We start from the raw sequence: 11,877 nt of genomic DNA, 5'->3' as shown, positions 1-11,877 counted from the left end.
ATTAAACTATTAAATAAAATCCCAGGCCTAGACCTGGGGAATCAAACCCACTAAACCAACAATACATCTTAGCATTGCGGGTCTAGTCTCTTAACCGCTCGGCTACCGTGGCGCCTAGGCTTATCATTTATGGCCTATGATCATAATTTCTGAGAGTCTCAACGTCGCTATGAGCACCATGACTAGTCATGGCTAGCCTAGTTGTACTTCTTGCAGATTAAGGCTTTTGGAATTGAGCGGATTTTGGGAGAGTATCAATGTTGTTTAGGCTGCTTTTTTGTTTTTTTTTATGGATTTTGCAAAAGCGTATTTTTGCGCCTGACGAGTCAAGCCATTTTTGTTGAAGTTTCTATTGGAAAGGGATTAAATCCAGCAAGGTGTGGTTAAGAATGATAGTCGCTTCTTAGTCGCTGGTCAACCAGGGTGTCGTCGTCCAGATCCACGCCTGGTAGCCTTCTCCCTCATGAAGAAGTAGACCTATTAAAAAAGAAGACATTGCTACCTCCTTTTCCCGAAAATGAAGGAAGAAGTTTAGACACGGAGGATCTTAGATACTCTTCTGCTAAAATTGTGGTCAAATTTGTATGCACTTAAGTGAAGTTATTGTTAAAATACTCGGTGCAACAAGGATTGTTACTCCATTCAGAAGTCGGGATTTAATCTTAAGTGTTAAACCAAATTTTGTCTTCACCGTACAATAATGTTTGTGCAATGGCAAAAGCAGAATTACAGATATGAGTGTAAAGCTTTGGCCCTAACTTGAAGCATCCTCCCTACCCCCAACCGCGGCTATTGTCATTGGGAACAAATCCTCGTCACACTAAGACAACGGATTATTTCCCTTCCTGCTTGCACCGCATGCTAAACACAATATGCTTTATGTGTAGCACAGCTTCTAAAGCTCATCTCTAATCTTTACCTAGTCTTAATCCACTTTCCTTTTCTCTATCTCTGTTTATTTCCGCTTCGCTTAAAGTACGTCATAATGACGACGTCTGATGGCTTGCATTTGGAAATGCACTTCACGAGATATGAACATGATTTTACAAGTGGTCGTTTTCTATGGCTGCATTTTCACTACAATTGTCTTTCTATTCTTCTTTCAATGGTTTACCTTTCTAGATGCATTCATTGTCCCCCGTCCAGCTATCCGTATAACCGATTATCTTTTCAATCCCAATAAAAAAAAAAAAAAGAAGCTAAGTCCTTCTTTATTCCTTTTATTTATAATGAATAATTACCAACTACAGGGAGAATGTAATGCTTGCGACGCAGGTAAAAAAGGGACGAATTTAGGTATAGGGAAAGGGTGCCACTTTTTGTACGAAGGCAATTTCACTAAATTTACAATTCATTTTATTAACGAAATTTTCCCAGTCTCAAAGAGTTATAGCTTAAAGCATTATGAGGTGGCGCCACTATAGCCGAGCGGTTAAGAGACTAGACCCGCAAAGCTAAGATGTATTGTTGGTTTAGTGGGTTCGATTCCCCCGGCCTAGGCCTTGGATTTTATTTAATGGTTAATATGAGAAATTTACAGTAAAATATGTTTGCTAGTCGCCTCCGTCCACGTCACCTAATTTGGTAGTTGGACGTAAAGCCCCGCCTGAATCATACTTGTAGTTGGCTCTCTCATTTAGTCGTGAGATCAGAACAGAGAATAAATTGCTATAATATTGATTATAACCTAAAGTTCAATATTAGAGAAATCCAAAAGAAATATTGATCAAAAATTATGAATTAAAATTGATTGCTGCTCTAACTTGAGTCTTTTGATGACAAACTGATCTAATATAATTTGAAGTGGATAAGATTAGATTGTAAGTTTGTGAGTTAGTAAATCCGGTTTGGATTTACCACCAACCTTCGTAACTTTAATCTATCCGGCCTTCATGATGGAGGGATCTTATTAGAATATTGGAAATCCAGTTTAAACAAGCTTTAAAGCTTGTTTTACAAATTAATGATCCTTGTCTGGATTTAATTTAAAGGAAAACCTTTTTTTATTTAAAAGTTTTAATTAGTTGTTAAATAAAATTACATTAATCTTTAATAGGAAAGTAATATAATCATTTAATGCTTTGGAAAACCAATCAAACATTTATACATAAATAATTGTCTGAAATAGTTTTTAATTGGTTCACAGAGTAGCGATAATTTCAGCTTATTCATTTCATCTTCTGTGATGATCACAGATGATCCTCTGCTCTCTATTATCAGTTCATCCAACCATTTCCATCCAATCAATTCTTTATCTAATTTACAACTGCCATTCACCGAGAAATATGCTTCATAATGAATGTGTATTTCAGCGTTTGATATTTTAATCCAACCAGTATTTGATACTAGATTATTTTGGTTATGGTTGCCAATTATCTTCGTGTATCTTTTCAGTAGAAAAAGAAAAGAAAAATTATATTAATTGACAAATAAATCAATTCCTTATTTCAGTTAGAGTTTTAAAGTACAATGTATTTGGGGAATTCTCTCAGAATAATAAAAGTGAAATTCAAAATAAAAAAAAATGTGGAATTAATTAAAGATGCAGGAAATGCGAGATGACTCACAGGCTAGTGTGCGAATGCAGCTGGAAAAGTCCTTGGGCCAGGGTAAGAGGTACGCAAATTGCTTGCTGTACATGTGAATCAGTTCTCCTCGTAAAAACATGGTTTTCCTTTTAGTTTGTAATTTGAAATAGTAAAATAACATTTATAAATCAAGGTGAATGGTGCGCATATCTCGTCATTCTTATAAATTTAGATTTTTTTTTTTTAGTGGAAAATTATTAAGTAAATTAAGGCGCCACGGTAGCCGAGCGGTTAAGAGACTAGACCCGCAATGCTAAGATGTATTGTTGGTTTAGTGGGTTCGATTTCCGGTCTTAGACCTTGTATTTTATTTAATGGTTAATATAAGAGATTTATAGTAAAGTATGTTAGGCGGTTAAGAGACTAGACCCGCAATGCTAAGATGTATTGTTGGTTTAGTGGGTTCGATTCCCCAGGTTTAGGCCTTGTATTTTATTTAATGGTTAATATGAGAAATTTATAGTAAAGTATGTTTGGCGGTTAAGAGACTAGACCCGCAATGCTAATATGTATTGTTGGTTTAGTGGGTTCGATTCCCCTGTTTCTAGGTCTTGTATTTTATTTAATGGTTAATATAAGAGATTTATAGTAAAGTATGTTAGGCGGTTAAGAGACTAGACCCGCAATGCTAAGATGTATTGTTGGTTTAGTGGGTTCGATTCCCCTATCTTAGGCCTTGTATTTTATTTAATGGTTAATATAAGAGATTTATAGTAAAGTATGTTAGGCGGTTAAGAGACTATACCCGCAATGCTCAGATGTATTGTTGGTTTAGTGGGTTCGATTCACGGTTTTCTAGGACCTAGGATTTTATTTAATGGTTAATATGAGAGATTTATAGTAAAGTATGTTAGGCTAAGATGTATTATTGGTTTAGTGGGTTCGATTCCCGGTATCTAGGCTTTGGATTTTATTTAATGATTAATATGAGAAATTTATAGTAAATTATGTTAGGCGGTTAAGAGACGTAGACCCGCAATGCTAAGATGTATTGTTGGTTTAGTGGGTTCGATTCCTGGTATCTAGGCTTTGAATTTTATTTAATGGTTAATATGAGAAATTTAACTACGCCACTGCGACTCCTTTGGACCTATTGTGGCTCCCCCACTCTGTACCTCGCTCTCCAGACGCATCCATTTAATCAGACTCTTAATTCTGGAGAGCGGCTCCTGGGTAAAACTCTCAGGCGTTGGTTTTTTCCAACATCCTTAGCCAGACAAGCCCTTCGCACTGACACAACATGTGCAGTGCCGTGAGAAGGCATCAGTTCAGTGGTTAGCGTATATACAGGATTTCCAAGTGGAGATCTCGGGTTCGAATCCAGCTACATACCCTTAGATTTTTTTACCTTCTCGGTGCTTCTTACGGCTCATTGTACGGTTATTGGCCAGTGTTATTGGTAACGAGAGATAATAAAGAAAAATAGTCAAAATTAACAAGAAAAAAAGAATAATTACAAACCTTATTACCAAATAATCAACTTTAAAATCACCAAAAATAATTGACCAAAGTTTCGTGTACCAATCACCTGCGTAAATATCTCCAGATCTTCTTAAATTTTGTAAACCTTCTAGTGTTGCATTTTTTAGAGTAGTTCCAGCAAAACTGATGTCACCCAATTGAATTTTATCACCAAGAATTTTTACTCTTTCTACAATAAAATTTAAATAAATATGAATTAGTTTTTTTATCCCTTAACATTTTGTAAATCTCCTGGAATGGGAGATGCTGTGACAATATGGTCTAATCTTATTGATGTTCTCAATTATTAAAGCCATAAATCATGAATTTCCTTACATCATTTTGGAAAATATTTGACTAATACTTCCTTTTGCTTTTGTAAGAAAAAAAAAGAAAAAAAGAAAACTGAAAATTCAATTAGTTACCTTTGACAAATGGATCCAGCAAATCATTAACCAGCACTAGATCGTTTGTAGTTACACTAAATAACGATAGAACTATAATCAACCTAAAATACATGACGCGACTTTTAGCTAGAAATGAAATTTCTTAAAAATTAAAATTAAAAAAGTAAATTAACTTTGTGACCTAAAATAAGAAATTAACAATAACATTCTAATAATTCATTTTCAAGAATACACGTGTTTATTAGCGGGCTTTTTGTTCTAGATCGTTACTAATCGCTTTGTTAAACATTTCATAACGCTTCATTAAGACACAAGTTGGAGGAGAGTGAGAGAGAGACAGAGATATACTTAAAAAAAGATAAAAACAGAAAATGGAAACCAATTACATAATCGATTATTCTTTTTTTAAAAAAATAGACATTCAATTTTATAATTCCATTTAAAAAGAGACAACGAAAAAAGAATCCATTTGGTACACTTAAACGACTTTTGTTTACCAAAATTTCTAACTTACGAGGGTCGTTTGAAAAGTCCGTGCAAAAATAAAAACTACTTAATTTTTTGGAGTAAACCTTTTTTATTTTTCAACAAAGTCTCCATTTAGGCTTATACACTTCGTCCAACGCTGCTCTAGTTTGTTGATCCCTTCCGAATAATAGGATTTGTCCAAGTCTGAAAAATAGCCATTCGTTTCTGCAATCACCTCCTTGTTTGAATAAAATCTTTTTCCCGCCAGCCATTTCTTCATATTGGGGAACAAATAGTAGTCCGAGGGAGCCAAGTCTGGAGAATAGGGGGGATGTGTGAAACGAGTTGGAACCCTATTTCCATTAATTTTGCGACCACAACTGCTGAGTTGTGAGCTGGTGCGTTGTCGTGATGGAAAAGTACTTTTTTGTGGGCCAATCGTGGGCGTTTTTCTTGCAGCTCGGTTTTTCAAACGGTCCAATAACGATGAATAATATGCACCTGTAATAGTTTTACCCTTTTTCCAGATAGTCGATGAGGATTATTCCTTGCGAATCCTAAAAGACAGTCGCCATAATCTTTCCGGCCGAAGGAACGGTCTTCGCCCATATGGCCACTCCGAAAATTTTGAAACCACTTATAAACTGTTCTAATCGAAGGTGCAGACTCACCATAATGTTTATCAAGCTTCTCTTTAGTCTCCTGAGGCGTTTTGCCTTTCATAAGGTAGTGTTTAATCAACACACGAAATTCTTTTTCGTCCATTTTTTTGAAAATCACTCGACTTCCTTGATTCAAACGAATGCCAAACACAAAGAAATAGACCGATCTGGCTGAAACTTGGTGTGTGTTCTTCCAAGAGATGCTACTAACTAAACATAACCTTGATACGCGCCAGTAGTGCTATCACTCTGACTTTGCACGGACTTTTCAAACGACCCTCGTACATGGACCACATTCTGCTCTTACTAACAATTTACTATTTTTAAACCAGCTCTATTACGCTGAATTGAAATTTCTGTAGGAAGACTAACCCCCTCCTATTTTCCAAATCCATTTTCATGGGAAAAATTTATTTTAAAAAAATCACTTGTTTTTCAGGGAACTTTAAAACGGAATTTCCAGTGACAACTCGATATCGCAAATTGTTGGTCACTATTGCGATACCTTGATCTGACCATTAGTAAAAGTAATGCCTATTTTTTCAGGCGGGCTTTACGACCAACTACCAAATTAGGTGTCGTGGACGGAGGCAACTAGCAAACACAATTTACTATAAATTTCTCATATGAACCATTAAATAAAATCCAAGGCTTAGACCGGGGGAATCGAACCCATTAAACCAACAATACATCTTAGCATTGCGGGTCTACGTCTGTTAACCGCGTAACATATTTTACTGTAAATTTCTCATATTAACCATTAAATAAAATCCAAGGCCTAGACCGGGGGAATCGAACCCACTAAACCAACAATACATCTTAGCATTGCGGGTACAGTCTCTTAACCGCCTAACACACATTTCTCTTTCGTATCCTATAACTTCTCTCAGTAACTTCTTTTAAAGCTAAAAGATTTAATACTTTTCAATTAAAATTTTATTTTACTTTTCTTTTAGTCTAGCGTAAGTGCAGTAATATACGTAATGCGTTTTCTTCAGGAGTAAGCAGGATCATACAAGTAAGTACTTGTTGCTCTTGCATCCAATTACTACTTGCATTCGGTACTAGAACCAGTTTGGAAGTATCCCAATACTCTTCAAGTACACTTTCTTCATGACTAGGGTGCAGTAAAATGTCAATTTATGCTAGTTAAAGTGAAGTGCTTTATAAGAAGAAGGAGAAGAAGTGCCCTTAAGGGAGTACTACGTTATTAGGGTTCTTAGCTATCCTGCAGATACCCTAATAGTTCACCCTTCTTCAGTGACGGCGTCCCCTACATAAGGTTCAATTCTTGAACTGCTAAAGATTGACCTTAACATATTCGTTTCATCGTATACCATGAGATTTCTTCCTTAACATTTTTCACGTATTTTTTTTTCTTAAGTCACGTAGCAATAAATTCATTGGCTACTCATTCCACAGCCACTGTAACAGTGTCCTCTCATTGCTGCTAATTTATAGCAACCCATCTAATTATTGACGAGCACATAATTTTTTTAATATAACTATAATTTTGTTTCTTAGCTCTGGTATGTTGCATTTCATTGGGAAAAAAAGTACCATACATTTTTTTGGTAATTCCAAAGTTAATTAATTACAGAATAGATAATGTTACCTAATTTATGTATGCATAAATAAAATAAAATAAAACACAATCAAAAAGGCACTAGTATCGTCGGACATTGTAGTCACCTGATTGCAACTTCAATACAGTATAATAACCTCCTATGATGCGGAAGCCTATCCTATGAGAACCCCCTTAAGTCTTATCCTCCTACTTTTTACTGAGGTAAGTTTATTTCTATTCTAAATAATAATATATAAGTCAAAATAATATCTGCATGGCATGTTGTAACTAAATCTTATTTTTGATTTTTGTATTTATGAATGACTTGAAACATCAAGTATTCATTTTTGACAATTTTATGCAAACAATAATCTATTTTTGAATGCCATTGATTGAAAAGTAGTCCGCATTAGTAAGTAAACTTAGAACTATAGTGTGATTTTACCTTAAATGTATATGTCAGGGAGTAGTGTTCATTACAATAGTTTAGGTATTATACTACATTGCATTGTTTTTGAGTTTATTTATTATCCTATATGTTTAGCATTAGTTAGTAAACTTAGAACTATAGTGTGGTTTTACCTTAAATGTATATGCCAGGGAGTAGTGTTCATTACAATAGTTTAGGTATTATACTACATTGCATTGTTTTTGAGTTTATTTATTATCCTATATGTTTAGCATTAGTTAGTAAACTTAGAACTATAGTGTGGTTTTACCTTAAATGTATATGTCAGGGAGTAGTGTTCATTACAATAGTTTAGGTATTATACTACATTGCATTGTTTTTGAGTTTATTTATTATCCTATATGTTTAGCATTAGTTAGTAAACTTAGAACTATAGTGTGGTTTTACCTTAAATGTATATGTCAGGGAGTAGTGTTCATTACAATAGTTTAGGTATTATACTACATTGCATTGTTTTTGAGTTTATTTATTATCCTATATGTTTAGCATTAGTTAGTAAACTTAGAACTATAGTGTGGTTTTACCTTAAATGTATATGTCAGGGAGTAGTGTTCATTACAATAAAACTATTGTAAATATAGTTATACCTAAACAGGTATTATACTACATTGCATTGTTTTTGAGTTTATTTATTATCCTATATGTTTAGCATTAGTTAGTAAACTTAGAACTATAGTGTGGTTTTACCTTAAATGTACAATATATGTCAGGGAGTAGTGTTCATTACAATAGTTTAGGTATTATACTACATTGCATTGTTTTTGAGTTTATTTATTATCCTATATGTTTAGCATTAGTTAGTAAACTTAGAACTATAGTGTGGTTTTACCTTAAATGTATATGCCAGGGAGTAGTGTTCATTACAATAGTTTAGGTATTATACTACATTGCATTGTTTTTGAGTTTATTTGTTATCCTATATGTTTAGCATTAGTTAGTAAACTTAGAACTATAGTGTGGTTTTACCTTAAATGTATATGTCAGGGAGTAGTGTTCATTACAATAAAACTATTGTAAATATAGTTATACCTAAACAGGTATTATACTACATTGCATTGTTTTTGAGTTTATCCTATATGTTTAGCATTAGTTAGTAAACTTAGAACTATAGTGTGGTTTTACCTTAAATGTATATGTCAGGGAGTAGTGTTCATTACAATAGTTTAGGTATTATACTACATTGCATTGTTTTTGAGTTTATTTATTATCCTATATGTTTAGCATTAGTTAGTAAACTTAGAACTATAGTGTGGTTTTACCTTAAATGTATATGTCAGGGAGTAGTGTTCATTACAATAAAACTATTGTAAATATAGTTATACCTAAACAGTATTAGTTTAACAATACTAAATTGCATTGTTTTTGAGTTTATTTATTATCCTATATGTTTAGCTCTAGTTAGTAATCTTAGAACTATAGTGTAGTTATACCATAAATGAATATGTCAGGCAGTAGTGTTCATTACAATAGTCTAGGTATTATGTTATACTACATTCCATTGTTTTTGTGTTTATTTATGATCCTATATGTTTAGCTTTAGTTAGTAATCTTAGAACTATAGTGTGGTTATACCTTAAATGAATATGTCAGGCAGTAGTGTTCATTACAATAGTTTAGGTATTATACTACATTCCATTGTTTTTGAGTTTATTTATGATCATATTAAGTTTAGCTCTAGTTAGTAATCTTAGAACTATAGTGTGGTTATACCTTAAATGAATATGTCAGGGAGTAGTGTTCATTACAATAGTTTATGTATTATACTACATTCCATTGTTTTTGAGTTTATTTATGATCATATTAAGTTTAGCTCTAGTTAGTAATCTTAGAACTATAGTGTGGTTATACTATAAATGAATATGTCAGGCAGTAGTGTTCATTACAATAGTCTAGGTATTATGTTATACTACATTCCATTGTTTTTGAGTTTATTTATGATCATATAAGTTTAGCTTTAGTTAGTAAACAGAACTATAGGGTGGTTATACCATAAATGAATATATCAGGCAGTAGTGTTCATTACAATAGTCTAGGTATTATGTTATACTACATTCCATTGTTTTTGAGTTTATTTATGACCATATAAGTTTAGCTCTAGTTAGTAATCTTAGAACTATAGTGTAGTTATACCATAAATGAATATATCAGGCAGTAGTGTTCTTTACAGTAGTCTAGGTATTATGTTATACTACATTCCATTGTTTTTGAGTTTATTTATGACCATATAAGTTTAGCTCTAGTTAGTAATCTTAGAACTATAGTGTAGTTATACCATAAATGAATATGTTAGGCAGTAGTGTTCTTTACAGTAGTCTAGGTATTATGTTATACTACATTCCATTGTTTTTGAGTTTATTTATGACCATATAAGTTTAGCTCTAGTTAGTGAACTTAGAACTATAGTGTGGTTGTACCATAAATGAATATGTCAGGCAGTAGTGTTCATTACAATAGTTTAGGTATTATACTACATTCCATTGTTTTTGAGTTTATTTATGATCCTATATGTTTAGCTTTAGTTAGTAATCTTAGAACTATAGTGTGGTTATACCATAAATGAATATGTCACACAATGATGTGCAGAACATCCTACACAAGTGTAGGTATTATTCTACTACACATTCTTTTTGAGTTTATTAAGGGAACGATAGGTTTAGTGGCATTTCTCATAATGCAGTACTTTATGTTTTCCATTCTCTGGTGGGTATAGTTATGAAATTAGTGTTAAATGAGATGTGAATCTATTTCCGCAGCATTCCAGTACCACTGACCAGAATTGGATCAAAAACCTTATCATTATCGTATTGAATTAAAAAATTAATAAATTTAAATTAATGACCTTGGCGCAACTTAATGAAAGCTTAAACTCCTCCAAGTTGTGAACAAAACAAACTGGTTAAATATTACATAACCGGAATTATGAATATCGGGCTCGATGATGCATGACTCGATCTCGAGATCTGATTCTTTCCCCACTCTCTCTCGCGGGATTTGTTTACCTAAAGTAAACATTTCACAATTTCCTTGACATCTAGTAGCTAATTATTAACCATGGTCACTATTTTTCTTAATTATTTCGTAATTAGTAAGTTATTTTTCGTTGTTGTAATAAACTCAACTAACTATTGATAATTAGAACTCGTTTTCATCCAACGTATCTTCTTTAAACTTTCTTTTCATATTGTTCTCGTCTTAGTCTACCATGTTGGAAAATGGCACTTCTTAGAAAGGAAGTTGATAGGCTGGTTTCCTTAAAAAAAATTATTATATGGTTTTTTATGTTTTGGTTTTCCATCCTGTAAAACAGGATTAAATGTGTTGCTAAAATCTTGAGATTGGTGAAAATCTCTCATCCACAAGTACCAAAGAAGAAGAAGGCATTAAAGTAGCTGAAGAAGAAGAAGTAGGTAAGGTAGGAGGAAAATGAGGAGAAAATTCGGGAATAGTTCATAGTTTTGTAAAATGTGGAAATAACTGGGAGCTAACTAGTTGGTGACATAATAGTTTGGAATGAATCCAGTATGTACGGATTGATGATGATGGCACATTCTATAACCACACAAACATACACATATAACTGATGTACACTGCAACTATAATAGTTTGTCTATTTATAGGTATGACATAAAACAGTGAAATGCACATACGTAGTCCAGAGTTGCGTACAGTTCTATTTCTTCCTTTTCTATTTATTTTATTTGCAAAAATGTACATACTTATGTTGCGGAATGCGCTAGTAATGTGGGAACTATGTTAGGGCTAGAATGACTGATGAACACACGGATATATTGATTAGTAAGTATTCATCCAAATGATAAACATTGCTTATTTGTTGTAGATGGTGATCACTGATCAGGTTTTAACTGGCTTGATTTAATAAGGAAGTAGTGATTGAAAAAACTTCAGGAAACAATTAATAGTTTGATGGTTCTTGTCTATTTAGTAGAAGTGTTTATTTTAGTTCTTGGCTGCTGGTAGCGATGTATCTAGAAGTAGAGTCCCAATTAGAGAGGCTTTTAATTTAGAGAGCATTGTAGATTTTAGATTCATCTACAGTTTAATTTCAGTTTCTTTTGTATTATTTATTAATATTTTTCTTTTTTTTAGATTAAGTAATTTTTCTGCACGTTGCTGATTATTATTAAAAAAGGACCTTGAGTTGGAGTGGAAGGAAATGGTCGTTTTTACTTACGAAAACGTTTTGGATTTTTTTTTTTTTTTAAAGGTACCATAGTTCCTATATTTTCCTGTCGGT

General features: G+C 33.0%; 1 protein-coding gene across 1 annotated transcript; it reads right to left on the bottom strand.

Annotated features, from left to right (window-relative positions):
* Positions 1–2,073: 2,073 nt before the first annotated feature.
* LOC141448497 (uncharacterized) lies at positions 2,074–4,704 on the bottom strand. Its single transcript, XM_074116876.1, has 3 exons — positions 4,475–4,704; positions 4,050–4,239; positions 2,074–2,386 (listed from the first exon to the last, which is right to left on the bottom strand). Exons 1-3 carry the CDS (start codon positions 4,566–4,568, stop codon positions 2,074–2,076), a joined length of 597 nt encoding a protein of 198 aa, XP_073972977.1. The 5' UTR covers positions 4,569–4,704.
* Between the last annotated feature and the right edge of the window lie 7,173 nt (positions 4,705–11,877).

The sequence above is a fragment of the Rhodnius prolixus genome, unplaced genomic scaffold (assembly GCF_049639745.1).
Source record: "Rhodnius prolixus isolate KJV_2025 unplaced genomic scaffold, Rpr scaffold_2, whole genome shotgun sequence".
Taxonomy (NCBI): domain Eukaryota; kingdom Metazoa; phylum Arthropoda; class Insecta; order Hemiptera; family Reduviidae; genus Rhodnius; species Rhodnius prolixus.
This window is presented reverse-complemented; position numbering and strand designations above follow the sequence as displayed.

Coding starts and splice junctions, on each gene's coding strand:
- LOC141448497 (XM_074116876.1), bottom strand. CDS start 4,568: ATGTATTTTAGGTTGATTATAGTTCTATCGTTATTTAGTGTAACTACA. Junction 4,240..4,474: donor GCTGGATCCATTTGTCAAAG/GTAACTAATTGA, acceptor ATTTTATTGTAG/AAAGAGTAAAAATTCTTGGT. Junction 2,387..4,049: donor GTTGATTATTTGGTAATAAG/GTTTGTAATTAT, acceptor TCTACTGAAAAG/ATACACGAAGATAATTGGCA.